Source organism: Amphiprion ocellaris, chromosome 14 (genome assembly GCF_022539595.1).
Source record: "Amphiprion ocellaris isolate individual 3 ecotype Okinawa chromosome 14, ASM2253959v1, whole genome shotgun sequence".
Lineage (NCBI taxonomy): Eukaryota > Metazoa > Chordata > Actinopteri > Pomacentridae > Amphiprion > Amphiprion ocellaris.
Genome location: NC_072779.1, coordinates 15000354 through 15025690, shown reverse-complemented (window position 1 = coordinate 15025690; position 25337 = coordinate 15000354). Strand labels below are relative to the sequence as shown.

General features: G+C 39.8%; 1 protein-coding gene across 1 annotated transcript; it reads left to right on the top strand.

Annotated features, from left to right (window-relative positions):
* Positions 1-900: 900 nt before the first annotated feature.
* Positions 901-25082, top strand: ubash3ba (ubiquitin associated and SH3 domain containing Ba). The gene is made up of 14 exons (XM_023280196.3): positions 901-1614; positions 16475-16528; positions 16757-16943; positions 18614-18812; positions 19561-19730; positions 19836-20044; positions 20165-20309; positions 20967-21087; positions 21194-21316; positions 21458-21550; positions 22122-22266; positions 22350-22456; positions 23712-23821; positions 23927-25082. Exons 1-14 carry the CDS (start codon positions 1487-1489, stop codon positions 24062-24064), a joined length of 1929 nt encoding a protein of 642 aa, XP_023135964.2. The 5' UTR covers positions 901-1486; the 3' UTR covers positions 24065-25082.
* The last annotated feature ends 255 nt before the right edge of the window (positions 25083-25337 follow it).

Below are 25337 nucleotides of genomic sequence, written 5' to 3'. Positions count from 1 at the left end.
ATGCACTTAAATGGATTAGTATGCAGTCAGCATACAGAGAATCCTGATCTTGAGCATGATGGGATGTTGATTGCTTTATTAGCAAGTGAGCAGGTTTATTTCTGTAGCGCCTCATTGCACACAGAGGTTATTCGAAGTGCTTTACAGGCGAAGGTAAAACGAAATTCAAATAAAATCAAATTAATAATGTAAAAGTTGAAATACAAACTAAGCAGGATACAATTCAATTGTAAGTAAATGGAGTTAATGAAAAAAACTGTATAGGCATTATGATTACGGTGAAAAGAAAAGTTGTAGAAGAAATAAAACATGTTATCAAATAAAACAGAATTAATAAAAGATAAAGAGCTGTCTTTCGCTCACTTTTAAAAATGACTACATTTAGGGAAAATCTATGTTCCGAGGTGGAGATGGTTCCAGCATTAGACAGCACAATGACTAGATTTAACTTTGTCTGCTCTGAACCCAGACAATAGAGAGACTTAAAACACTAAGAAGGACCTTAAATTCAGGTCTATATTTAAGAGGAAACCAGGGCAGGGATCTGAGGAGGGGAATTTTGTGTTCTTTTTTCTTGGTGTTCGTCAGTATTCTAGCAGCAGCATTTTGAATGAGTTGAAATTTTTAACAAGAGCTTACTTTTTACTTTTAAAACTATATTTTCCTAGCTCATTTTAAATGAAACGAAAAAAACGACAATTTTATAAAACAAAGCTTTGAGTAAACAGGGTTGTATTTAGGTAAAGACCACCTGAAACCTCTCCAAAATATGTTTAAAACTATAGTTTATATGGGATAAATCCAGAGGGTTGCTGTGGCAACGGATGATGGCGTGCTGCTCTTGTCGCCCTCCACTGCGCATGCGCTGATCGTCGACACCCGCTTTCGCAGGCAGGAAATGTGACCAACTTTTTCCACCATGTAGCCCCTCATTCGCACTTTTCGTCACTTTGACCCGAGTAACCCGACTGCTTTTATTCCACGTGTTTCGTAACAGCACATTTTTACCGGAAGGAGCGGGAGTTACTTTTAATTTCCGCCTTATTCGCTTTAAAAGCCGCGCACATTTACGGTCCTCTCACAAACGGCGTCCTGTCCCTTTAAGCGAGGGGCCGCGCAGTCCGAGCCGCAGCCTTCCTACAGGCTGAAGCTGCGCTCACTCAGGACCCATTCACAAATAAAGACATCGTTTGGAAAGGAAGCGTCTGATTTTTCATTCAGCGGAGTCGGAGATGTCCACCTCCGAGCGGGCAGGAGTCGCTTCTCATGGCTGATGTTTGGGCTTTATGTCCGGCGGAGGCTCGATCCAGCGCCGAGCGAACGCACACTCAACCAAAAACATGCTCGCTTCCTGGCAGCGTTTGGTGATTTCTTCCTCTTAAACAGCCGCCTGAAGCTTCCGTCCTTCTTTTATTTTTCAATTCTCTACCAAATGAACACACTCCAGAGCCGCCGGGGACCTGACATGCCTACGGAGCAGTGAGTTATGGCAGCTAAAGAGGACCTGTATGCCAAAGTGACCCCGCGGAGGCAGCGCCAGAGCCGGCCGAGCACCGTCAAACACGGCTCCACTCTGGACGTGCTGCTGTCCATGGGCTTCCCCAAGACCAGGGCGTGAGTACACAGCTGCACACACGCGCTGCTGGGCACCGTGAATCAGGGTTTTCCAGCAGCATCCACTTCCTATTCAAAGTTTCCTTTATGAGGAGCATCTCTGCAGCTGAAAGGAGCCGCTGCATGTCTGCTCAGCTGTGCATGTTGTTGACATGTCACAGCCTCTGGGGTCTTTCCAAGTGACCCCTTTTAAACTGCTCTGAATCCACAGCTTTATTGCATGCTGCACAACAGGGTCGGGCAGTAGTGACTTGTTTAGGTTGTCTACTTTTAGACTTGTTTACATAAAACACACAGTGACCTGTATTTGGGGACACTTGCATAGTTGTTTTTTTCCTATTATGATACTACCGTGATGTGAGGATGTTGAAAGTAACACAAAAAACCCAATAATGTTTAGAAACAACACAAATTGGTACGTAAACATAAATCCGAATGCAGGAAACCAGGTGTTTAACGCTCAAAACTTCTTTCAAAACAACCCCTGTTCAGTGTGTCCTCCACCTCAATGGTCAAACTAAACACATCCATGCTTGAATCACAAACATCTCAGAATTGTATACAAGTACAGAAATACTGCTTGTCCGCTACCATGCTGGAGATGCTCAGTGTCTCTGATTCAGGCGTTTCACTCACCATCTCTCCTTTGGTTTTCAATGAAAATCTGATCCTGTGGGCATTTCCTGCTTCTCAATACTTCTTTTCATTCATCCTGGAGCGAAGAAGTTGCCAGGAAACAAGCAGTACTGGCTTGTGACTGTACTCTGTAGATTATGTAATTATATTTAAAAAATGACAATGTGTAGTCTGCCTGCTGCCGGTGTTTGTGCTCTCAAACATAACGTCTCTGTTAATAATTTATGGACATATGCTAAATAATTTGGTTTACACAGGACTGTAGTAAGTTTTTTATGGGAAAACTCTAAACAGTCCTTCTTATGAAGCCTGAAACATTTCTGTATTAAAACCAGGGTTGCAACTAATGATTACTTTCCCTGTTGATTAACTTTGGTCTGTAAAATGTCAGAAATAGGTGAAGATGTTCAAGCTGACATCATCAAATGTCTTATTTCGTCCACAACTCAAAGTGTTAGTTTATATAGGAGTATAGAAATGGAAAATATTCAAATTTAAGAGACTGGAATCAGAGAATTTAGTTATTTTTTCCATAAAAAAATACTATAACCAGTTGATCAATTATCAAAATACCTGCCAATTGATATTATAATGGAGAACTGCTCAAATTAAAATCAGAAAAATTAAAAAAATATTCAATATAGAGATACTTTATTGCCAGTGTTGGAGAGAAAAACTTGCAGAATGTGTTTTTGCTGTAAACTAGGCTTTATAAACCCCCAAGTGAAGCCTGTAAGGAGCTATAACCAGTCACTTTATGTCTACTTAAATCACTTAACACCTATACACATGTGTTAATGTGTCTCCTGTGGGAAAAGAAACTGAATAAGTAGCAAATTTTAAGTTCTGCACAGTTCAGTTTTTAAGTCTCGGCCTCCTCTCGCTGTATGAACTCGACCTAATCACATACTCTATAATCATAATGTCACATCTTTGTTCATGCTGTCAGAGATTCCCACATTAAGCCATATTAACCCTGTTGATTTAACAGAACAGAAAAGCCTTTCTGTACGTGCAGTAGGCTTAAAAATCATCTCTCAGGTATTAAAAGAATTGTGAAATGGTTCACTTTTGTCTGCGGTGGCAGTAATCTCCGAGCACCGTGATTAACTTCCACATCTACTCTTTTCTTCAGTGTCTGAATTGCAGGATACAAAACCGTCTCCACGTTTTAAAACAAGACATGGAAATTTGGCAGCGACTCTTGACAGTTATCTGAGCCTTGCTAAGGAGGGCAAAGGAGTTGAACAGTCTTTCTTCAGACAGACAGTCTCTCCAAAATTAAGTCTTTTTATCCTCTGCAGAACTGACTAAGGTCATCCAGACTTTGATCGTGTCAGACTGCAGCTCTGTTTGCTGCTGCCGAATCAACAACTGCACACAGAATGAGTGACTGGGTTTGGTTATATTTGCAGACTCGCATTTATTATTGATGACAGACTAATACACTTTGATTTGATCAAGGTTATACATTTATAATGAAGCAGAATGATTTAGTGTCATTACCTGCAAGCCTGTTTGGTCTGATGTTAGTGCAGACACAATAACGACAATGGGAAATGATACAAATAGTTGTGAAGCACAAACATGTACATGCAAATATCCAGAAACAAGGACTGTCATTCAAGCAGAGAAAAAGAAGAATTCATCTTTAACTTATTTTATTGTGTGTTTTGTCATTTTTGGCAAGTAAATTACACTCCAAATTCAAGTTTAGGGAAGTATAGAGAGTTTTTAACCATAATGTGGGTTGCTCCTATGTTGGAGTGTCATTATTATTTATGATATTATCAGACATGCATCATTAACATAATATTAATATTTCATTTTTTAAATATCTCAGTACGTGCGTCAGTCATGGTTTTTTGTGCTTATTGATTGTGTTGTGTGCCCTTCTTTGTGGCACAGTTGTTACTTCAGCAGTGGAGTCTTTTCACTACCAGAAAACAGGCAGAAAGGGTTGGTGACCAGCTGGTGAATGTGGGGAGCATTTAGCAGAGTCGATGGAGACCAAAATGTATCTAAAAAAAGGAGGTTGGAAAGGACTTCGATGTGCCAAATGGAAAGAAACTCGACTCCGAATAAAATGATAATGTTGCTCTGCATTTCACCAATATGTGAACAGGCAACTGATTGCTAACTTGTTAGTCATAACAGCTATATAAATTGACAATACCACATGTGTTGGTGTTGTGTTTGCACCACAAGCAGCTGCATTACAGTGTTCCCTAAATAAAATGCAGACACCATCCAATGAAGATTGTAATTTAAATCAGAAACGAGCCGATCCTTCATTAAAGCTCTCGGTGCCAACTTTCTGTACAGTTCAAGTTATTGCAGGTTTCCAGACTGTCACTGTCTGGCCACCAACCCAAACATGCTGCAGCAAAATATGAAAATGAACGTCTGATTTTCATATTTTTCCTTTCAGGCTTCTTAGTAGTTGTTGGTGGGAGAGGAGGAAGGGGTAATAGGAAAATCAGTTATCAGTCATAGCTCTAGGGAACAAGGACCTCATTGTGTTTGAGGGTTTTTTTTCAGGCAGTAGGGAGCATGAATCATGTACACACACACACACACACACACACACACACACACACACACACACACACACACACACACACACACACACACACACACACACACACACACACACACACACACACACAGAGGAATAGCTTCTCTGTTTTAATTGAGGGGGATTTTCTGCTGAGTCACCCAGGAATCGACGAGTGTAATCGGATAGTTGGATGGACAGTGGTCTCTCTCCTCGTCGTGTCGGATGGTCGGAAGCAGGTTTTGAAACTGATCTGACTGAGAACTCGGAGTTTTGTCAGATTGTATCTCTAGTTTGTTGCTTTTTACCGCATAGCAGCTGTGGTCTTGAGCAGCTAAGGTTGCTAAAACACCCAGAATAAAAGCACCTTCCTTAATGCTCCATGGAGCCATCTCCTGTTGTGAGGTACCCACTGTAATACAGTGTTTCCTGATAATTGTAGGAGTAGACACCATTCCCATGATTGTGACATTATATCAAGGCTTCTAGTCCCTTTTGGACCAGGAACCCCTCATGTTTAATGACTAGTAATCTGCCTTTCCTTCAGTGTGTAAACATGTTCATGACATTACTTTAAAAGTACTTCCTTGTATAATTGTGATCATGGTAGATATTAACTTTTGTTGGAATGTTTTCCCTTGATATTTCCCCCTATTTCTATTTATAGTGCTTGTGCAGTCTTATCACTGTATCCCAAAAGGTTCCTTGTTTTTTCATTTATCTTGATTTGGAGCATGAGTCATCCCTATGTCTTTTGGTGCATTAATGGGAGGACTGTCTTTGTGAGGTCAGAGTGGTGGAAAACCTGGACCATGCTTCCGGCAGAAACACCTCTGCTGGTGTATGTGTGCAGATTTAAATGTCTTGCTTGTGGCCAAATCACCAGGTGTACTGGAATTGCACACAACTGCCTACTGGAAGCGACATGGAAAGCCTTGAGAGTCTGTTTACTGGTTGGCTGGTAGCAGAAAATTGAATTTGTGGCAAAATAAGTTGTAGTTATTGATGTTTTAAACCTCTCAACCATCAAACCCACCAGTTGGTTTACAAAAAACGAGATCTTGAAAACAGTCCCTGAAGTAACAGAATTTATCAGCGCCAAAAACTGCAAAAACAGAGAGAATTGCTGGATATTCAGCTTAAATTTTCAAACTATTCATGTTTCATGTACCATTGAATTGAAAAATTTAACAAAATATAAGCTTAAAAATTATATTTCATCAAAATAATTTATTCTACTCTCCTTGTTTTAAAAAAAATACAAAAAATAAACTGTATTTACTAGACTTTGTTAAAAAACAAACAAAACTAAAGTCATGACTGACTCGGTTGAACTGCAGGCTGTGTTTAGACAGAGCAGATAGGAGACAAGTATGGAAACAAGGTAAAAAATATAAATGCTAAAGTATCCATACATTGTAGAGTTACCATTTGTTTCTAGTAGTGATGAAACCTGTGGGCACGTATTGATTATTTTGATTTTATTTTTGTTGTTATTTATTTATTCATTTTTTTTTCTTTTTTCTGATTTATGACATTTTAACTGTGTCATACTGTACGGATGACAGTTTTGAGTATTGTCTAATTCTAGTCATGGTTGTGCTGTTTCTATAGAGGAGAACTGTATATTGCAGTGAAAAATTAGTCCACAGTGAGTAAAAATGTTACAGGAGCAAAATACATAACCTGTTTGGGTTTAAGACGGTGACGAAAGTGGAAAAACTCCATTCTGAAATATGAAAAACTTCATGACACGAGAATAAGCAGATGGCTTGTCTGCGGTCTCTTCGTGTCAGCGATGCATGAAGCATGAACCTGCCTCAAAGCAGCTGTTTAAAAAACGTGCCTCAAACAGAAGCACATTTGGATATCATGCAAGACAAAGACTCATACAAACATCTACTGCAGCTTTGTTTTGTTTAGCTACTCAGACAAATAATGTGGCGATTGTGAGCGAGGGGAAGTTGGTGAGCAAAATGTAGCTGAACATCAGGATGCAGTGATGGTGACTGAGGAGGAAAATTAAAGATTTAGAAGACATTTTACTTTCTCTATCTGGTACTAACAAGACCTAGACCGGAGGAGAAGTCTCTTGAGGCCATGTGATTTTTTTTAGATCAGTCACAGAAGTTCTCAGAGTGAAGCTGTGGTGTGGAAAATTCACTTCTGCTCATAAGGAATGCTCTGAAAGCTTATTTTTCCTTTCTGAGAGGTTGATTACTGCTTAATGTGACGGACAGTGTCGCCCTGAAGTCTCTGAAATGCTCATTTTTCCAGGATTTGCTTGTTCAAGAGAAGAAACACAGGTACCAGGCCTATACCTGGAGTTATAAATCAACTGATATGTTTGTCGTATTCTTGGTGCATAGAGAAGTAAACTTTTACACAGTTTCATTGCAGTGTTGAAATAATTAGGCAACTGTTTCTAGAGAAGCATGACAGCATGTCAATGATGTTTGACTGATTAACAGCGCAGTAACTGATCTTCTGCTAGGAGTAGATAACGATATTCTTCATTGTTTAATCAGCTGATTGTTTTGTGGTAATGTGATTAATGAATTATTCTGTAGAATGTCAGTAAATGCATGCCAGATTGGTTGTCTTTGCAAACAAACACAGATATTCAGTTTGCAGTTGCATAAAACAAAGAAAAGCGTCACATTTGAGAGGCTGGATCCATCAAATATTTGATACATTTGCATGATAAATTATTTAAATCTGCCCTGTAGCGCTGTGTTATTTGCCCTGAATGTTCAGTGTGGAATAAAATGTATTCAATCCAGTCGGGCATGTAAAATGGCTCTCAGAATTCTAGATTATGCATCCTTATCTTGGTTGATAGTGAACTCCAGCTAAAAAAAAAACACTGAATAAATCTGAATAATAGCTTTAGTTTAGTTTATGTTCTTCAATACAAATGAAATGGTCTTTACGCCCCGTTGTGTTCAAAGTCTGTTTTCCGCCGTGCTTCTCAAACAAACACATCAAAACCGCTGAGGTTACTGAACTGTAACGCTTCTAGCTGAGATAGGATTATGTACGGTAAATTCATAGTTTTTTTTTCACCCCGTCTGTGTGTGAAGTCTTTTGTGTGTTTAAGAGGAAGTCGGCATGCACACTGACTGTGGGACACTGTTCTCCTACCTACATCAGTTTCATAACTCCTGTCTTAACCATCTACATGTAGAACTCCACTGTTGCATAACGTGCAAAAAAGCATCATGAGTTTTAGTTGAGATGTCCACGCAGTAATTAAAAAAAATAAGTTGTGCATACACGAGACACGTCGGTGCCTTCATGTGCAGCTTGCGAGAACAAACTCTAAGCTTGTGCTCAAGACGGCCAAGGGGAAGTCACCCATTTCCGGAGTGGCTTGTGACCTTTACAGAGCGCTCTGAGACGGTAGTCGGAGGGCGGCTGAAACAGCAGATTCTTGCAGAGAATAAAAAAATTGGCATACTGACTGAGTTAAAATGTTTTATAACATCACAGGCATGCTACATCCTCCAAATTTTAGCCACTGGATGAATATTAAAGCATAAACACTTCATGCTTAAGCTTCCTTTAACCTCCTGACAGATCCCTTTTCAGCTGATTTGTGTGTTCTAAAAGGTTTAGATTTGAGTGTTGTTTTAAAACGGCATCAACACACCCGCCAACCAGTAGCTCTCAAAGGCTTGCCGTTTGCTTTGCCTTGTATGACACATTGTGAGACTTTGAGGAGGGCTGTGTGATGCATCACAAATCTGGCACCGTGTCTCACATATTCTTAGTGAAACATTTGCTCTGTGCACTTTGACTTGCTTCACTGACGTCATGCAGCGCTAAAAATAACCCTCATGCTAAAACTGTGTACTTTATTTCAGGTTCGACAGAAGCGATTCTATTCACTTGCTGAAACTGATAAGCTTGATGGACACAATAATCAAGTGAATACTATTATTAACATCCTTTTGTCACACAGCAGCTCACACAGTTCATTTAATGGTGTCAGTCTCTAGCTTGCTCTGTCTGACCTCGTGGACTTCACATCTCTCTTGTCCAGATATAATGAAGTCAGAAGAAGAGCAGCAGTTCAAGACACTCTGTCATGTTGCCTTGTCAGCTTGAATGAAAAGCTTTATGAGTGTACAACACTGAGAGCTGGACTGACTGGTATAATGACTGACCCTAAACAAAAGGTTTCATGTCTGTATTGTAAATATGAAGATGTTGCTGGCAGCAGGTCGGCTCAGTGTAGCACAAACACATCTACACATTAGGAAAACAGCTAGCCTCGCTCTGTCTAAACTGATAATGCCTTCAAACACCACATAAGATATCTAATTAAGTCCATACACAAACAGGAACATAAAGACAGTTGAAGTTGTGCTATAATTAGCATAGACTTCAAGAACTCACCACACTGCTGTATGCCAGATACATCACCCAACTTCGTAGAACTCACACTTTTAAAACTTGTTTTTTGTTACGAAGTTGAGGAAGCAACAATAAACCACATGTTTTTGTAAAACAAAGTTATTGTTATAAAAAAAAAAGGAGGTTTGGCATTTGTAATTAGTATACAGAATGCTTCACAAGGTGCAAGTCATTTCTTATTTAGTATCTGCTGACAATGAGTTCCAGTTGAATGTTTTCCTTGTTATCTGTTTTCCTAGATAGTTCACACTTTAAGTACTCCAGGGTAGCTGTACTATCTTATTGTACTAGTGGTGCCTCTTACTATTTAATACTGTAGTGACCAAAACAGAATAGCTTTTCCTGTTGGCAAGCAGAGAGCATTGCGGGGGTTTAGCTGGTAAAGGTGCACCATGACAAAGTTTTCTGGGATGCTTAATGACCTTTGGCCAGTGCACATTTGTTAAATCAAAGAGACACAACTAGGATAATTATTCCATACATTCTAGTGGCAAGTGAACAGCAAGGCCGTAATCCAAATGTGCTGAGATAGAAGTGTGTACAATGGCTCTGTGTGTTTATAATTTAACATAAACCATATTTTTGAAATGTGTCTATGATTAAAAAAAAACATGATTTGCAAGCTTTGTGTTGTGCTGCTCAAAACTCTTAGATTACTGTCAAATGAGCCAAGCTAAGATTCTTTCAACATCCTTGACATGATCTGAAGGGGAACCAGATGATGGCTAAATCTGTTTTGCCATCTGCTGCAATCCAGTTGCAATAATAATAATTTGACAAAACTAAATCACTGAGGCAAACCACAACCGGAAGAAAACTGGTGGGTGTTGTTAAATCAAAGAAATGAATATAACCAAAAGAGTACTCCGTTGAATCTCAGCACCTTTCCGAAAAGAAACCAAAAATGAAAATAAAAGCTCACTACTAGACCTTATTCATAACCCCAAGGACAGTCAAAGAGCACCCTGCTCCTCTTGTCGCTAAACGAAGGAGTAGTGAGTGAGTGTGGAGTTCAGTTTCAGTATCTGAGCCTGACGCTGTCTGCAGCAAGTTAAACATGTTTGTCCATACTAATACATCAAGATTATCTGGGAAACTATGCATCATCACCATAACAAGTGGTACGTTGGTGAGCAGCTCCTGTTCTCAAATGCATCCATAGGATTTTTGGACACTACCAAGGATGGTTAGACACCACAGGAAGGCCATAAGACTCATTATATAAATACATTAATCAATCAAGATTCAACATGTTAGATATTGAGCTTTGTGAGTTGTGGAGGGGATTTTTTTGAACATTAGACAGACCATTTGTTTCCTTTAGCCTACAGTTTTTTGCTACATAGACAAGAGTGGTATCAATCTTCTCATCTAGCTCTCGAGAAAGTGGGTAAGTTATTTCTTTTAATATTTACATTTACTTAATTACATGAAACTTTATAAAGTTGGGTCATAAGTTCATAAAGAAAAAATTGCAACTAGAACATTATTCAGTGTAAATATTATTATCTTGATAACATGAAAGCGTCTTGTGTGTATAGTATCACAACTTTGGACCATTAAAGTGGATGTATTTTGACTCATACTGGGCAGTCACTAAGTGAACAGATTGACTCTGAGGCCGTAACGTCTGCTCACCGTGAGCTTGAACGGCACGAGCGTTACAGTTTGCCAGACTGGCCGAAGGGAAGCACATTTCCTCTGCTGACGGAGGCTCTCCTTAGGGTGCAGTCTGGTGTTGGGCAGCCGCAGCAGCAGCAGTAGCTCTCAGCGCTGCTGGTGTGATGGAGATGTGTGTTCGCTGTTGGCTTGTAAACAGGAAATGTTGATTCGCCTTTAGAGCTGAGTCAGGGAGGGGCCCTTGGGACCTTCAAGCTGCAAGTGTTGTAGCATGTGTACGCATTAGCGTGTATTTATTGAGATGGTTTTATTTATTTCAGCTCTAGATTCTTGGTACTTTTAATTTATGGTTCGTTTCTGGGTTAATATGTCGACATGAAAGGCACAGCATTTGTGTTTTCAGAGTAATTTTCTCTGGTAGTCTGGAAAATGTCCAAGTTTGCTGTAACAAACAGTCCAGAGAATGTTTATGTATATGAAAAACCAAAAACACTGCTGTTTAAACATGCAACAGCCAGCCAGAACATTTTATCTGTAGTGGGGTTAAATGTGGAAACAGGAACTGAACACACTTACCATATGTGGGTGAAATGAAAGGCTGTTTCCAATATTGCCTGCAGCAGTGGTACATGTTTAAATAAAGTAAAAGCCCTCATCGCACAACGGTCACTGTCACTTATCCTGCTAGTTTGAAGCCTTTTCTGATCCAGAGTGAGTTCTCTCACTCGCTCTCTTTAATCTTTCTCATCTTCCTGTAGCTGTGAACAGGAAGGAAATGCAGTTTATAAATAACTTGCTTAGTTGTTGCAAAGAGCAAATGAGATGTTAGATGCAGTTATTGAGGACAGTTTGTCCATTACTGTTTCCAGATATGGTGAAACAGATGGAAAACACATTTGAAACATGAATGTTCAGTGCAGCAAAAACAAAGTCTAGTAAAGAGATGTGTTTGAAAAATATCAAAGGACGAAACAGCAGAAGCCTTTTTTTGCCTGGAGAAATGTAAAGAAGACGTAACTGATACTAATGACATTATCAGCAAGTGATTTTCTGTTCCTTAAACCATATTGAAACTTTATTCTCTCTCTAAAATGTGCATTTAATTTACAGTATATGTGGGGGAAGAAATGATCTCTAGGTGCAGAATGCAGTAGAAGTTCCTTCCAGCTTCTAAAGTCTTGAGTTAGCGATAGCACCGAGTTGTATTAAATGTGGTCTGAACAGTTCATTTCTTATTAAACGTGATGTGCTGATTTCGTAAGTGGGCGAGGGGTCCGCTGAGGCTGCTGCATTATGAACGATGTCAGATGTTGCAAGCTAGACAGTGCATGTGGTTATTTGTGGGAGAGTGAAGGCAAACGTGCCATCTATTAGGTGCGTCTGGGGGTGAACTACAACTTCCTTCCGTTCAGCACTTCAGTCAGAGGCGAGCCAGACGTCTTCCTGCTGTCTCGACTGAAGGCGCATAGGTTACCAAAGAAGGATATGTTTTTTAAAATCAGCTTTATTCACTGCATGTAAAAATTCAAACAGACATCGCAGTAATTTGCCCTCATTCATTGTACAACAAAGAAATGACTTAGATTACCAAATAATACCTCAATTATTACATCAATTTAAGAAATTACATATATTACAAATGAATAAAAGATGCAAAATTTGAAATTGAACATTTGTGTGGGGAATTTGCTCTAACTACTTACAATTTATGTAACAGCCAATTCTAATGGTTTAGTTTTACAGTTGTACATGGTGTTCAAATGTTATTTTCTGTATTAAACTTCTGTTGAAGGAATAAATTAGGCGCAAGTGATTTCTAAATTCTTTTGACATAGCAGTTCTAGAGTTGTCCTGCATTAGAAATTCTCATCTAATGGGAGATGTCCTGTGGTGAGAACAGCTCTGATGTTATTACATTTGCAAGGAAGATGAGTGTTAAAGTTTTAAAGACTTCCACCAGTGGAAATGTCACTGTGAACATTATGTTCACTTGAAAACTTGTGTGTAGGCACCCGAAGCAAAGCATCAAGCATTAGGGTCCCAAAAATGCACAAAAACAGTCGGACAGTCGTAAATAAAGAAAAAGCACAATTCACAGACCTGCATGTTAGTCAGAAACAGTCAACCTCCTGCTTTATTAATGCTGTCTCAGTAAATGAACTGTAGCTGAGGAACCCCAAATATATATAACTGACTTGTGAAATTCTTGCAGAAGCTGAAATAATGGTAGAAATGGTGAAAAATGGCAGAATAGAATAGTGATTTCTATTAGTTAGCCAAAGACTTTCACTTGCAGTGCGGAATATTTACAGAAACACTGCAGACTTGCACTTATGACATATGCCTCACTGTCTATCTCTTTATTTTTTTTAGGCTGTATTCCATCCTTTTAACTCCAAATGTCTTTTCTGGAACATCAGAAACCATTTTTGGGCCCGTTGGCCTCACCATACTCTAGATGTTGGAGGCCACTACTTCATCACTAGAGTTGCTTCCTCCTCATGTCTGGCAAACCAGTCATTGTTTGATTGATGTGAAATGCATTGCTACTGCTGCACCAATGTGGTAATGTTGCCAAAGAAACCAGATTTAAAATTCTGGTAAACTGCAAACTACAGAGTTACAAGTTTACTTTTTGCTGATAGCCTTGAATGTAATGTTAATGTCCTGCACTATAGCTTTTAGATTGATTTGGTTGAAACTTCTTAAAATACTACAGGTGATTATGGTTTGTTGCAGCAAACTTTCAACTTAGAAAACTCTAAAGGTTTTCTTCAGTGTAGTAATATCTTAGATTGTCTATAATTACTCGTCTAATGACTAAAGATTGTAAAACTTATTGCTCGTATGTCTTTGAATTAAAACAATCAACCAGTGTGAGATGTAGAAGTCATATGGAAGCTGGCTGAACCTTAATCTGTATGGTGTGAGAGGATGCAGGGGCAGGTGGCCTGTGGCTGGAGTTACCCTCCACCCTTAGAGATTCTAAAAACAGTCTGACCTGTCTGATAGGTTCACCTCTTCAGTGACAGGTGACATACATTGTGTTGACTTGGACGGATTGCGAGCGGATGCACACTTCGGCTGACGTTCTGTGTCTCCTTCCAACTTTCATGTTGTCTGTTAAAATCTCCACTTTTCCTTCAGTTTTTTTCTTGTCTGTTAGGAGTAGCTGTCAATCTTCTAAGCCTCCTGTCTGCACAGCCACAATGTAAAAGAATACAGGAAACCATTCTGCAGATTATATTTTCTTAGAACAGCTATTTTGCTGTCAACATTATTTGCATTTATGTTTTGACATTAACTAACTGTTGCCAAAGACAGTACAGTGTTTTTTCAAGTGGATTTATCAATGACAAGCCACATCCACTGTTTAATCCTGTAGCTTAAACTCCAATTTCCTCTCCTATATTACATTTTAAAGCAATGCCAAAGGCTCTTTTATTCTACTGTTATTTACCCTCCTGCTCAAAAGTACATGTCACATCACTGGGTAAAAATGGCAAGCAACACCGTTCTTTATCTCCTGCTGTATTATCATTATTAATACCTGGAACAGGGTTTCAAGGCATTTCAGAAGCCGAAAAAAGAACAGATTAAATTTAAGCACTGTTGCATCATGTATGTGAGTTTGCTCGGTGATACTGCTAAGACCTTTTGCTATTATTCATGTCACAAGGGTATACTCACATAAAATACCAGAGATAAGAAGCAGGCAATCCAATGTTCTAGCCTGGATTGGATTATGTGACGTCTCAGTCACATCTGCATGTAATCCCATCATTCCTTCTGAGAGAAAATCCCCTACTTTTCCTCCTCCACACAGCACCAGGTGGAATCTTTGAATGAGACAGCTGCAGGAAACAAATGACTCTCTGTCTTAAGCCGTCCACATGCAGCAGTGGTTCATACTGCCAGAATAAAAATGGATCAATTTGGTAAAATGCCATATCTGCCATGTGACTGTTGTAGAACCAGTTCAGGTGAATGAACAGGAGTCTTTAATCCAAGTTTTGACTGTGTTAGTGGCGAGTATTTAATTCAAATCTGCGTGATGTGGTAGATCTGTGTGAGCCATCTGTTATTACCCTGTAGGCTTGGCGTTCCCGTCCTGCACGCTGCGCTCTGTCAGTTCACGCTGCCTCAGGGTTCGTGGACTTCACTGTATCTAGGACCCTCTCAGTGGGACGAATGTAAAAATAGCTCATTGAATTTGAACACTAGGGCAGCACAATGAACGCTGTCAACGCCGTCACTCATAGAGACGCTGCCACATTCTGTATAAATGAAGTGGCTCCACAATGGCACTGCAAACAGCATTTATTCAGTTTTATCAGGTGGTGGTTTGTTATTTTCGGTTTATTAGAGCGACCGTTCAGAGCAGTGCTGTTTCTGGGACAATGCTAGCATTATTGTGGAGGTTTAGTTTTTTTGTTATCTAATGTAGTTAATGAATGATTATTTGACTAGGGGGTTTATTTTCACATAACGCACAATAAACTTCAGCCGAAGGGGAGATGGAATTGCATGACTTTTCAGGTTAAATGCTGCAGAGACAGTGTGCAGATATTCAAAATGCATGGTATGCAGGACTGTATAAATAATATACAACAGAAGAAAACTGGTTTGACCTCCTGTCAGAAGACCACTGTGGTACACAGAGCCAACTTACACTGAGGTGTTCCTGGAATGCTTCAGTTATGTCTGTACTGAGAATAGAGAAGCACGAAGTTTTAAGTGAACAAACAGACACTTGTTCGTAAAACCTGAGTTATACACACATCTCACTGGTGCCAGCAGCTCTTATCATAATACACACATTTAAGAACATTGCTTTTGTGCTATTATTTGCCAAATATTTGCAGATGTGGCTATGAATGTGCTGGATTTGTATCATGCTGATTCACTGAAAGAAGGTGAAGCAGGGATGGTGCGACTGTAAATCTTTAAAATTAAAGTTAAATGTTGATACTCTGTCCTCTCTCTTGAATCAGTGAATCCCTTCAGAGGCCTACTGCTGTGCCAGAGGTTTGATTAAAAAAAGAGGCTAATTAGATTTTGGGCACTCAGGAGTAATCAGGCAGGCAGCTCCCTCTTGTTTCAAAAAGAAGTTAGAGTTGATGAAATGGCACAGATAAATCATGTTTCAGGACATGGACACTGTCTTTGTTCTTCTTAATGTCAGTTTCATTCAAACACAGTTCTGTCATACGTAGAGGGTCTTAATTTTGTGACATTTGTCATTTACTGCAGAAATAAATTAAGCAAGAATATGAACTGATCTGTGTCAGAAACTCTCACACACTGGTCTTTACTTAATAACGGACCGAATCTCTTCTAACAGAATCTTATTAAGGTTGTTGCGTGCTGAATACAGGCATTTGCATGTCCCATGATAACAAGGAATAAGGCTGTTTGAAATCAGTATCAGTGCTCTTTCATGAAGCTCTGGTATGAATAATGAACTTCTGTTACAAATTATTCCTTTCTTGTTGTCATTTTACTGCCCTCTCGGGATGTTTGCTCTTTGTTGGCTGTCACGTGGAAGCGCAGCCTCCTAATAAATATGGTCCGGAAGAGAAAATATTGATTTTTTGACTCCACTTTGATCTCCCTTTCTCTTTGCAGCTTGAAAGCTCTAGTTTCGACAGGAGGCAAAAACGTCCAGGCAGCGTGCGACTGGTGAGAGCAGCACACATGTTTACTCACATTCTTTCTCACAGTTATTAATGCTTAACAGGAAATCAAATAGAAACTCTTGTAATGGTAAACATCTATGACCTAAGTCAACATTATACTGAAGAGTCATTGTGCCATTACAACAGCGCTGCCCCCTGCTGGATATTAGCTGTTATCTTTTCTCCTTATCTCACGTTTTTCCACCACTTTTGGTCCTCTTGGTTGCTCCAGGCTCTTCTCCCATGTGGATGACCCTTTCCTGGATGACCCTCTGCCCAGAGAGTATGTGTTATATCTGCGACCCAGTGGACCGCTGCTGCAACAGCTCTCACACTTCTGGAAACAGTCCCGCCTCTCCTGCGGCAAGAACAAGGCACACAACATCTTCCCCCACATCACCCTGTGCCAGTTCTTCATGGTCAGTTTCAACCTGCTGTGTGTGTTTTTATATTGTCAGCATAGCAGCAGAATTCACTGGGAATGGAGGGGACACATTAAGAACACAAGCATTTGTTCCCACCATTAAAAAAACGTGTAAGAAGCAGGACTTCTGTTGAATAAAACTGCTTATAGATGCAATAATGTCTCCAACAGAGCAGGATCTTTGGGTCCCCCTCAAATTATCAACATGAATTATGATCTCATATAGCCACTAAATCCTCCCTGCCACACATGGTGTTGTAAGTAGCCTCACAGCATCTCTTCCTCTTGCACAGTGCACATGCAGGCACGCTAATAACCACTGACATTATTCTCAGAAATTCTTAAAAGTAAGTTGTGAGCCACAAGGAATTTTTTTCCCGAAGTTTAAAAATGTTGTTCTCTACAATTATTGAAAGACTTTAACAAATAGATTTGATCAATATTTGAATCTGTTATGGGTGAAATGTGTTCTTGTTTTCAGTCAGCTTCAGTAATATAGTTCAGATGGACATCATTTAAAAAAAAGAAAGATTTGTGTGATAAGTTCTGAAAGTGCAGAAAGTTTTAAACATGAGCTCATAAAGTCAAGGGGTTTATGAATGAATCAAGATGAATTCATTTATCATTGACTTGAAGAGGTTCCACATTTAAACAAGTGCTTCCTCAAAGGAAAGATATAAAAGAGGACTGAAGAGTAAATCATTGTATGTTGACTCAGCAGGAATAATTTATTAATGAGTAAAGCTGATTATAATCAGTTATATTAGTTGTCACCTCATGCCTGAATGTAGTGTTTTTTGAACATAAGCGAAAGCATTTCCACCGTAAACTGATGCAAAAGAAGCCAAAAAGTTCCTTCAGAATACAGAAGATGAGTTGTTTGACACTTAGATCTCTGTTCCTCACTTCACGTGCCCTGGCCAATGTTTGAAGAAACCTATATGCATGAATCTCACCACTCATGCATGAGGAGTCTCAGTATTTCTTGGAATACATGTTGCTCTAACACACTAATTCTCTGCATCATACATTCATTACATGCTGTTAGGTCTCTGTTAAGCTTTTGTTTCAGTTAATAATATAGTATTTGCTAAACATTAATTCCCTCTATTTGAGGAGATATCCATGCTTTACATAGAAGAAAAGTAACTAAATCATCTTTGCAAACAAGTTTGCTGTAGTAATTGACCTCCTATAGTTTCCTTGTGGTCTTCAAATCCCTCCTCCTTGGTTTCCATTTGTGATACAAGTTCCTCTTTGTTCATGAAGTTTGTCTGTATTTGTAGGTTGTAGTAGATTGTAGAAAGTATCTTGGACAACTGGCCACAGTTAATCTGTGAATTAAGCAGTTTCCCTGTATTCTGTTACTTCATGTAATCCCAAACTTACTCGATAATGTTGAGATCAGGCTCTGTGAGGGCCACACTGTCTGCTGGAGGACTGTTTCTTCTTCTTCTTGTTGCTGAAATTAGTCCTTTCTAATTTTGGTTCAGTTTATGAAGTTTATGTCTGACCAGTCAGATGGCTCCTTGATGACAGAGAAGAATCCAAGCATCTCAAGCGTCTTAAAGTTTTGTAGAACTCTGTATGTGTTTGTATTTACGCGTCTATTGTGATCAGTGCTTTGAAGCCGACGCTGAGTTTTGTTGTCTCCGTTGTGCTCAGTGTGCCGATGGGAAGGTGGAGGCTCTATGCGACGCTCTCCAGACCACCGTGACCAAGTGGAAGGGTCGTATCCCCCTGCCCCTCCCCTTGGAGCTCTACACCTCCTCAACATTCATCGGCCTCTTTGTGGAGGAGCAGATGGCTGAAGTTCTGAAGAGCTTCGCTGCTGATTTTGCCACTGAAGCACATTCCAAAGCAGGTTTGAGTCTCCTGTGTCCCTTTGGTTAAAATCACGTCACACATGACCACTGACTAACGGTATGTGATACTGAATACTGGTCATGAATTAAGCAATTTAAAGGAACAGACCAACATTTTGGGAAATATGTTTCTTCATTTTCTTGCTGAGAGTTAGATGAGAGGATCAATGCTATTGTCTTGTCTGTCTGGTGTATTAGGAGCTATATTCAGGAGAGCGCTAGCTTATCCTAGAAATAAGAATAAAGTTTTAACTATGAAGTTGCCTGGCAACTAGCAGAAACTCCAGGAAGCCACTGCAGTAGGCTAAGAAACACTCGTGCATATAACCACCCACGTAAGAAGCACAACTTTTTGTGTTTTGTGAACTTTGAAGTAGTGGCAAATGAATATTACAGATCCAGGCTAGCTGTTTCCTACTGCGTACAGTCTTGGTGCTTAACTAACCGTCTGCTGGCTTGAGTACAAACATGATATTATCAGTCTTGTCAGCTAGCACTGTGCAGGAATGTAAACAAGCATATTTCCCAAAATGTAAAACCCTATAAGAGGCTTTCTTTGGATATTTAATATGTCTAGCTTTATGCAGTATAATGTGATTTGTGGACACGTAAAGGCATTTGAATCAATTTTGTAGACGGAGCTGAGCGCTATCACCAGATGACACCAGATTTTATATCAAGAGAGAACCACTACCAAATGCTTTGTGTGTATTTATATCACATTTCTCTCATTGTTTCTTCCTCCAGATGTTCATGTGGAGCCCCATAAAAAACAACTCCACGTCACTTTGGCTTACCATTTTCAAACAAGTCACCTCCCAGTGTTGGAGAAGTTGGCTAAAAACGTGGATGCGTCATCAGGTTGTGATTGGCTGGCTGTGCTCTTCTCCAGGGATATTCGATTTGCTAATCATGAGGTACACTTTTCTGCCCTTTGAAATGTCTCGTAATGAGCATGTTTCCCTCTCATGGCTGTAACTCCGGCACCGTCTCAATGGCTGTTAAATGTCTGCTCCCTGTAGACACTGCAAGTCATGTACCCGTATGTGCCTCAGAATGATGATGAGCTCGAGCTGGTTCAGGGAGATTTCATCTTCATGTCTCCGGTGGAGCAGACCACTGCCAGCGAGGGCTGGGTGTACGGCACTTCTATGGGCACGGGGCTGTCCGGCCTGCTGCCTGAGAACTACGTCAACCGTGCTGATGAGTCTGATACATGGGTAGTCCATGGGTAAGGAGGGCAAGGCCGGTGTTCACCACAAGAACACATCATCACTGTGGATCAACTGTATTGTATTTAAAGCCATATGAATAAAAAAAACTGAGTCGTTTCTGTTTGTCTGCTTCTCAGATCTCACTCCTTTCTCAACTGTGCCTCTCCATCTAACTCTGGCAGCACTGTGGGTGGGTTATTGTTTGATGGACAACTAAATGACAGTCTGCTTGACAGTCTTGTGGATCCTCCCAGCCTCACTGGCCTCTGTCCTCCTATGCAGGTACAGCATAGCAAAAAAAATAAAAATAAAAAAAACACAATCAGGCTACATGCTGAAGTGAAAAGAAAACCTCACTGTTGTCCAGCAATAATGTTAATCTTTGTAAGAGTGTGTTAAAGTCCCTCTCCGGTCACTGATTTAACCCCTAAATACTTATCAAAGTTATATATTTATTCTATTAAAATAACCCCTTCTTGCCTTAAAATGTCCTAAATGTAACTCTACACCATTTTGTTGCCACTCGAGCACACCAGCTCACCATTGACTCTGCATTGTAAAACTACTCCAGGCTACACGATAGCAAGTTGTAATATTGGAGCAATTCAGCCACAAATGTTCGAATCGGAAACCGAAAATGATAAGGAAAAGTCTACTCTCTTGTTGACAGAATTAGCTCCTTAGGTTTGTTACGTTTTTCAGTACACTGCAGTTTCAAGATGGAAATACTGTGCAATGTCTTTGACTGCTTATTTTGCTCACGATGTGTCTTTTAGTACTTAAAAAAACACCATATGTAAATGCTAACCAGGCAAACAACTTGATTTTCACCGGAGGGGGTCTTTAATGACAGTAATTATTGTGTAGGCTTCTAGCAGGAGCTTAAGATTAGTGCTGCGTCTTTAATGCCTAGCAATTTAAAGTTAATCTTAATCTTAGGTATCGAGGCCCACTGGTCAGCACTCCCTGTCCAACATGAGGCTGTTTGTGTGCCGCCATGGCGAGAGGATGGATGTTGTGTTTGGCAAACACTGGGTCACTCAGTGCTTTGACTCCAAAGGTTGGCACTCAGGGGAGAGATTGCATGTTTATGCAAAAGTCCTACATTAGACACTTTTTACTTGAATATTTCCTTCTCATGTAAGTTTCTCATTTGTATTATGTAGGTCGATACGTCCGCTCTAATCTCAACATGCCATCCAGCTTACCAGCTAGGAGTGGAGGTCATCGAGACTATGATAAAGATTGTCCAATTACTGTGTTTGGCTCCACCCAGGCTCGTCTTGTAGGTCAGTACATTTAATCTACGTTTATTTTATGTTGCTCACCATTGTAAAGTTACTCAAGAATGTAAGTTTTTAAGTAATGTTAAATACACTAGAGGTTATATAACATTTCAAATGCCTGCCCTGTGTTTCGGCCCATCTCAGGGGAAGCCCTATTAGAAAGCCACACCACGATAGACTTTGTTTACTGCTCTCCTTCTCTTCGCTGCATCCAGACTGCTCAGCACATTCTGCAGGGTAAGACCTCATCTTCAGCGTTCACATCAATACTCTAACCACAGCTAATAATCCGGTTCTCCTGCTTGTATGGTACAGTGCATTTAAAATTGCTACTGCTACAGGATAATGTGGGATTTTTAGTGTCAGTTTTGGGTCTGAAATCTTAACTTTAGCTTGGATCATAGTAGGATTTGTCTAGTTATATAAAGCTTTAATAAATTCCAAGAAAAACCTCAGTGGTACCTAGAGACATCATTAGGAAACAAAATGGATCGGAAAAGAAAGAGGTTTGGCAGGAGCTCTGACATCTTTTTCCCATCCTATTACACTTCAGCTTACTTTCTTTGAACAAAACACTTAATAAATATATATCTTTAAACTTTTTAGAATGATTTTCTTTGTCGGATACTTCCAAGTCTTGCCATGTTGCTGAGTGACACACATGGAAGCAACAAAATTATTCTCAGTGCACCAATAGTCTGTCTCTAAAAGTTAAAAGAAGATCAAGACAAAATGAAAGAGTAGCTGCACAATTATTTTTCAGAAATACCATCCTCTGTGACAGTCTTTCTCTGTTCTACTCTGACAGGTCTCCAGCAGGAGGGAAAGACAAAAATCCGTGTGGAGCCGGGATTATTTGAATGGACCAAGTGGGTTTCAGGCACATGTTTACCGACCTGGATCCCCCCAGCTGAGCTGGCTGCTGCTAACCTGAGTGTGGACACAACATACAGGTACACAGCAACACTAACACTATACCATCTTATGTGATGCTACAATTTACTCTGACCTCCTATATGTAACATTTTGTCCCTAGACCTCATATTCCTGTAAGTAAGTTGGCAGTGTCAGAGTCCTACGATACCTACATCAGCAGGAGCTTCCAAGTGACCCGAGAGATCTTGACAGAGTGCAAAAACCTGGGTAAAGTATCATGTAGACATGTAATAAGAGTTTCTAATTAATATGAAATTTACTAACCACCAAATGATGGCAACTTTGACTGACTAAATCACCCTCTTTCTCTTCAAGATAATTACGTTTTTAAATTTTATGTAACACAGTAAGAAATATCTTTTCTGAGTTTGTCACACCGCAGAAAACTGTTATTGAGCACCCAGCAAAATCAGAATGACTTAAAAGTATAGTATATAGAAGTATATAAAACTAGGCTTCAAAATTGTGAAAAATTTACAGGTTTCTGTGCTCTGAAAAAACTGGGGACGTGTCTGATGACGGCTGATTGGCAACTTTCATACCAGTCTAGATGTACTGTGCTAATTGTGCAAACTGACTTTAGTTTGTTTTGAACAAACCAACAGATATGATGCATAATCACAAACACGCACCGTAGACACGTCGTATTTACATCATTTTGTGGCTGTGGATTAAGCTACAGCCTAAAACAAACCTAACACACAAGGTGAACTTACTGGTAGGCATGTGCTGCAGATGATGGTGCCACCTCTTTCTCTTGCAATTTGTATGAAATTTAAATACAAAGACCGAGCTGTTTGGTCAAATTCTGGCATCCAATGAAGATGCATTTCCACACCTAGAAAACTGTTGGCTCTAATAGGTGTAGTAACTCCTATTGAGCATTAGAACTGATGCTCATGTGCTCTGCTTTTTATAATGTTAGAATATTAGGGAAAGGTGTCATGCAAAGTATGACTCCAGTATGTCATTAAGTCATAATTTGTGACCCACCTACAAACTCATGAACACAAATGTGAACAATTATTTCCTGACATCCTGATATTTAAAAACTATGCAAAAAAAATGGCATAATTCCATTTATATGGACTGTAATGCTTGTTAACTGATAATTTCCTTTTCTGAATTTACTCTCTGTGAAGTGAGCATAAACTCCTAAAATCAAAAATAAATAGCAGGATCTCTGTGAAATACTGCCGGATTTGCTGGCTCCAGTCAGAAATATGTGTCTGATTCTAGATGCACACCCTAAAATCTTAAGATTGAGTACTTACAGGATTGTGTAAAACTGTGGATTTAAATGAGCACTTTATTTTTAGCTTTTGTCCTAATCTCTTTATCAAAAAGCTCGTTTCAAAGAAGCTGAACACTGTACATTATCGACTGCTGTGTCCATAAACAGCAAAGTAAGCTAATGGTATTTGTGGAATGTGGTTCTATGTTCTCTACCTCTTTCACACAGGAAACACGGTCCTGATTGTGGCCCATGCTTCCTCCCTGGAGGCCTGCACTCGCCAGATACAAGGCCTCAGCCCCCAAAACTCCAAGGACTTTGTCCAAGTTGTCCGAAAGGTCAGTTTGCTGCTTTAGTTTCCAGCGTTCCTTTCATTTCTAAAATATTCTCTGCAATTCCACCACTTCTTTGATGACATTCACATCTGTGTCCTCTTTGTGCAGATTCCTTACTTGGGCTTTTGTGCTTGTGAAGAAATGGGAGAGACCGGGGTGTGGCAGCTGGTCGACCCACCCATCTTGCCTCTGACACACGGACCCAATCACAGTTTCAACTGGAGGGAAATGTTGATGCAAGACTGAAGGATATGCTGTTTGGCTCACTATCTTTAAGCAGCCTGAACTGCTGAAAAATTATTTATTTTTTAACCTACACTGCTATAAATCCAGCCCAACTACCAAAAAAAAAACAAAACAGAAAAAGTCTGGCTTCCGTCAAAGACATCATGCAAAAAATATGTGCATTCATTGAGGCAAATGTTTTCAGACGCACTGCTCAGGAATGAGAAAGTACGGTTTGTGTGGAGAGCACAGCAAAAATGAGCTACAGTTTGGGCGGCAGCTTGTCGCGTTTGTCTCAGTGTTACACTTCTTAGCCCAAAATGTGGAGGTGCTACAAGAAATCTGGATAATTCTTGATGGTTGCAGATTAATCAGGTTTTATGCCATGAGAAGGTGTCTCATTAAGCTCTGTCTGTGGCTCCTCCTCAGGCAGAGACTGGGCGGTGAAGACTTTGTGTTCCGCTGCCTTCTCACACACTGTGACGAGAAAGACTTGTACGACAGAAATATTTTTCCATGTGTCAGAAATTATTATTTAACTTGTAGCTACAACCCTCCGGCAAAAAGGCACAAAAGAAATGTTGACAATCAGACTGGGGAGAACTGATCTTCACTGTTTCTGGTGCTGAGGTGGGTAGTTTGTTATACCTGTTTAATTCCTGTAAATGTCATATCATTTTTATGTTAACATTTATGTGAACACATGAATCACTTAACCTTCCTGTAAGCCATGGTCCACAGGACTTATCTGAAGGCAACCAAGCCAATACGATGAGAAGATTCACGTAATAATATACAGAATGCTGTTAATTTTGTCCAAATGCATCGACTAAAACTTCCGCTTGTTTATCACGACCCTGACACTCTGTAAGCCTGATAACCACACCACTTTCAAATACTTGGTGTGTTTCATTTTGTCTTTTGGGTTACATCAGATGATTTAAGTGCTTACTGCTTACACCAATTATTTGCTGTATGACTGAAAAAATTATTGATACTGAATGAATAAACCAAGGTTGTGGAGCTATGAAGGATTGTACACATCAGCCTGTATGCGTTCTGTAAAAATATTACCCCTGTCTTCATGTTAACAACAAATGGAAGAGCTGCTATTCAGTTTTGGCTTTATAATGGGGTTATTTTTCGGCAACACGTCACTGCAGATTTTCATTATTACAATCATGTTCAGTGTCTGGAAATTGTCATCAACCTGTTTGTTGCCACAAATTTGCAGCAATTTTACATTCACATATGTAAATTAGATTTGTGGGAAACTTGCAGTGGGACTTGGGGC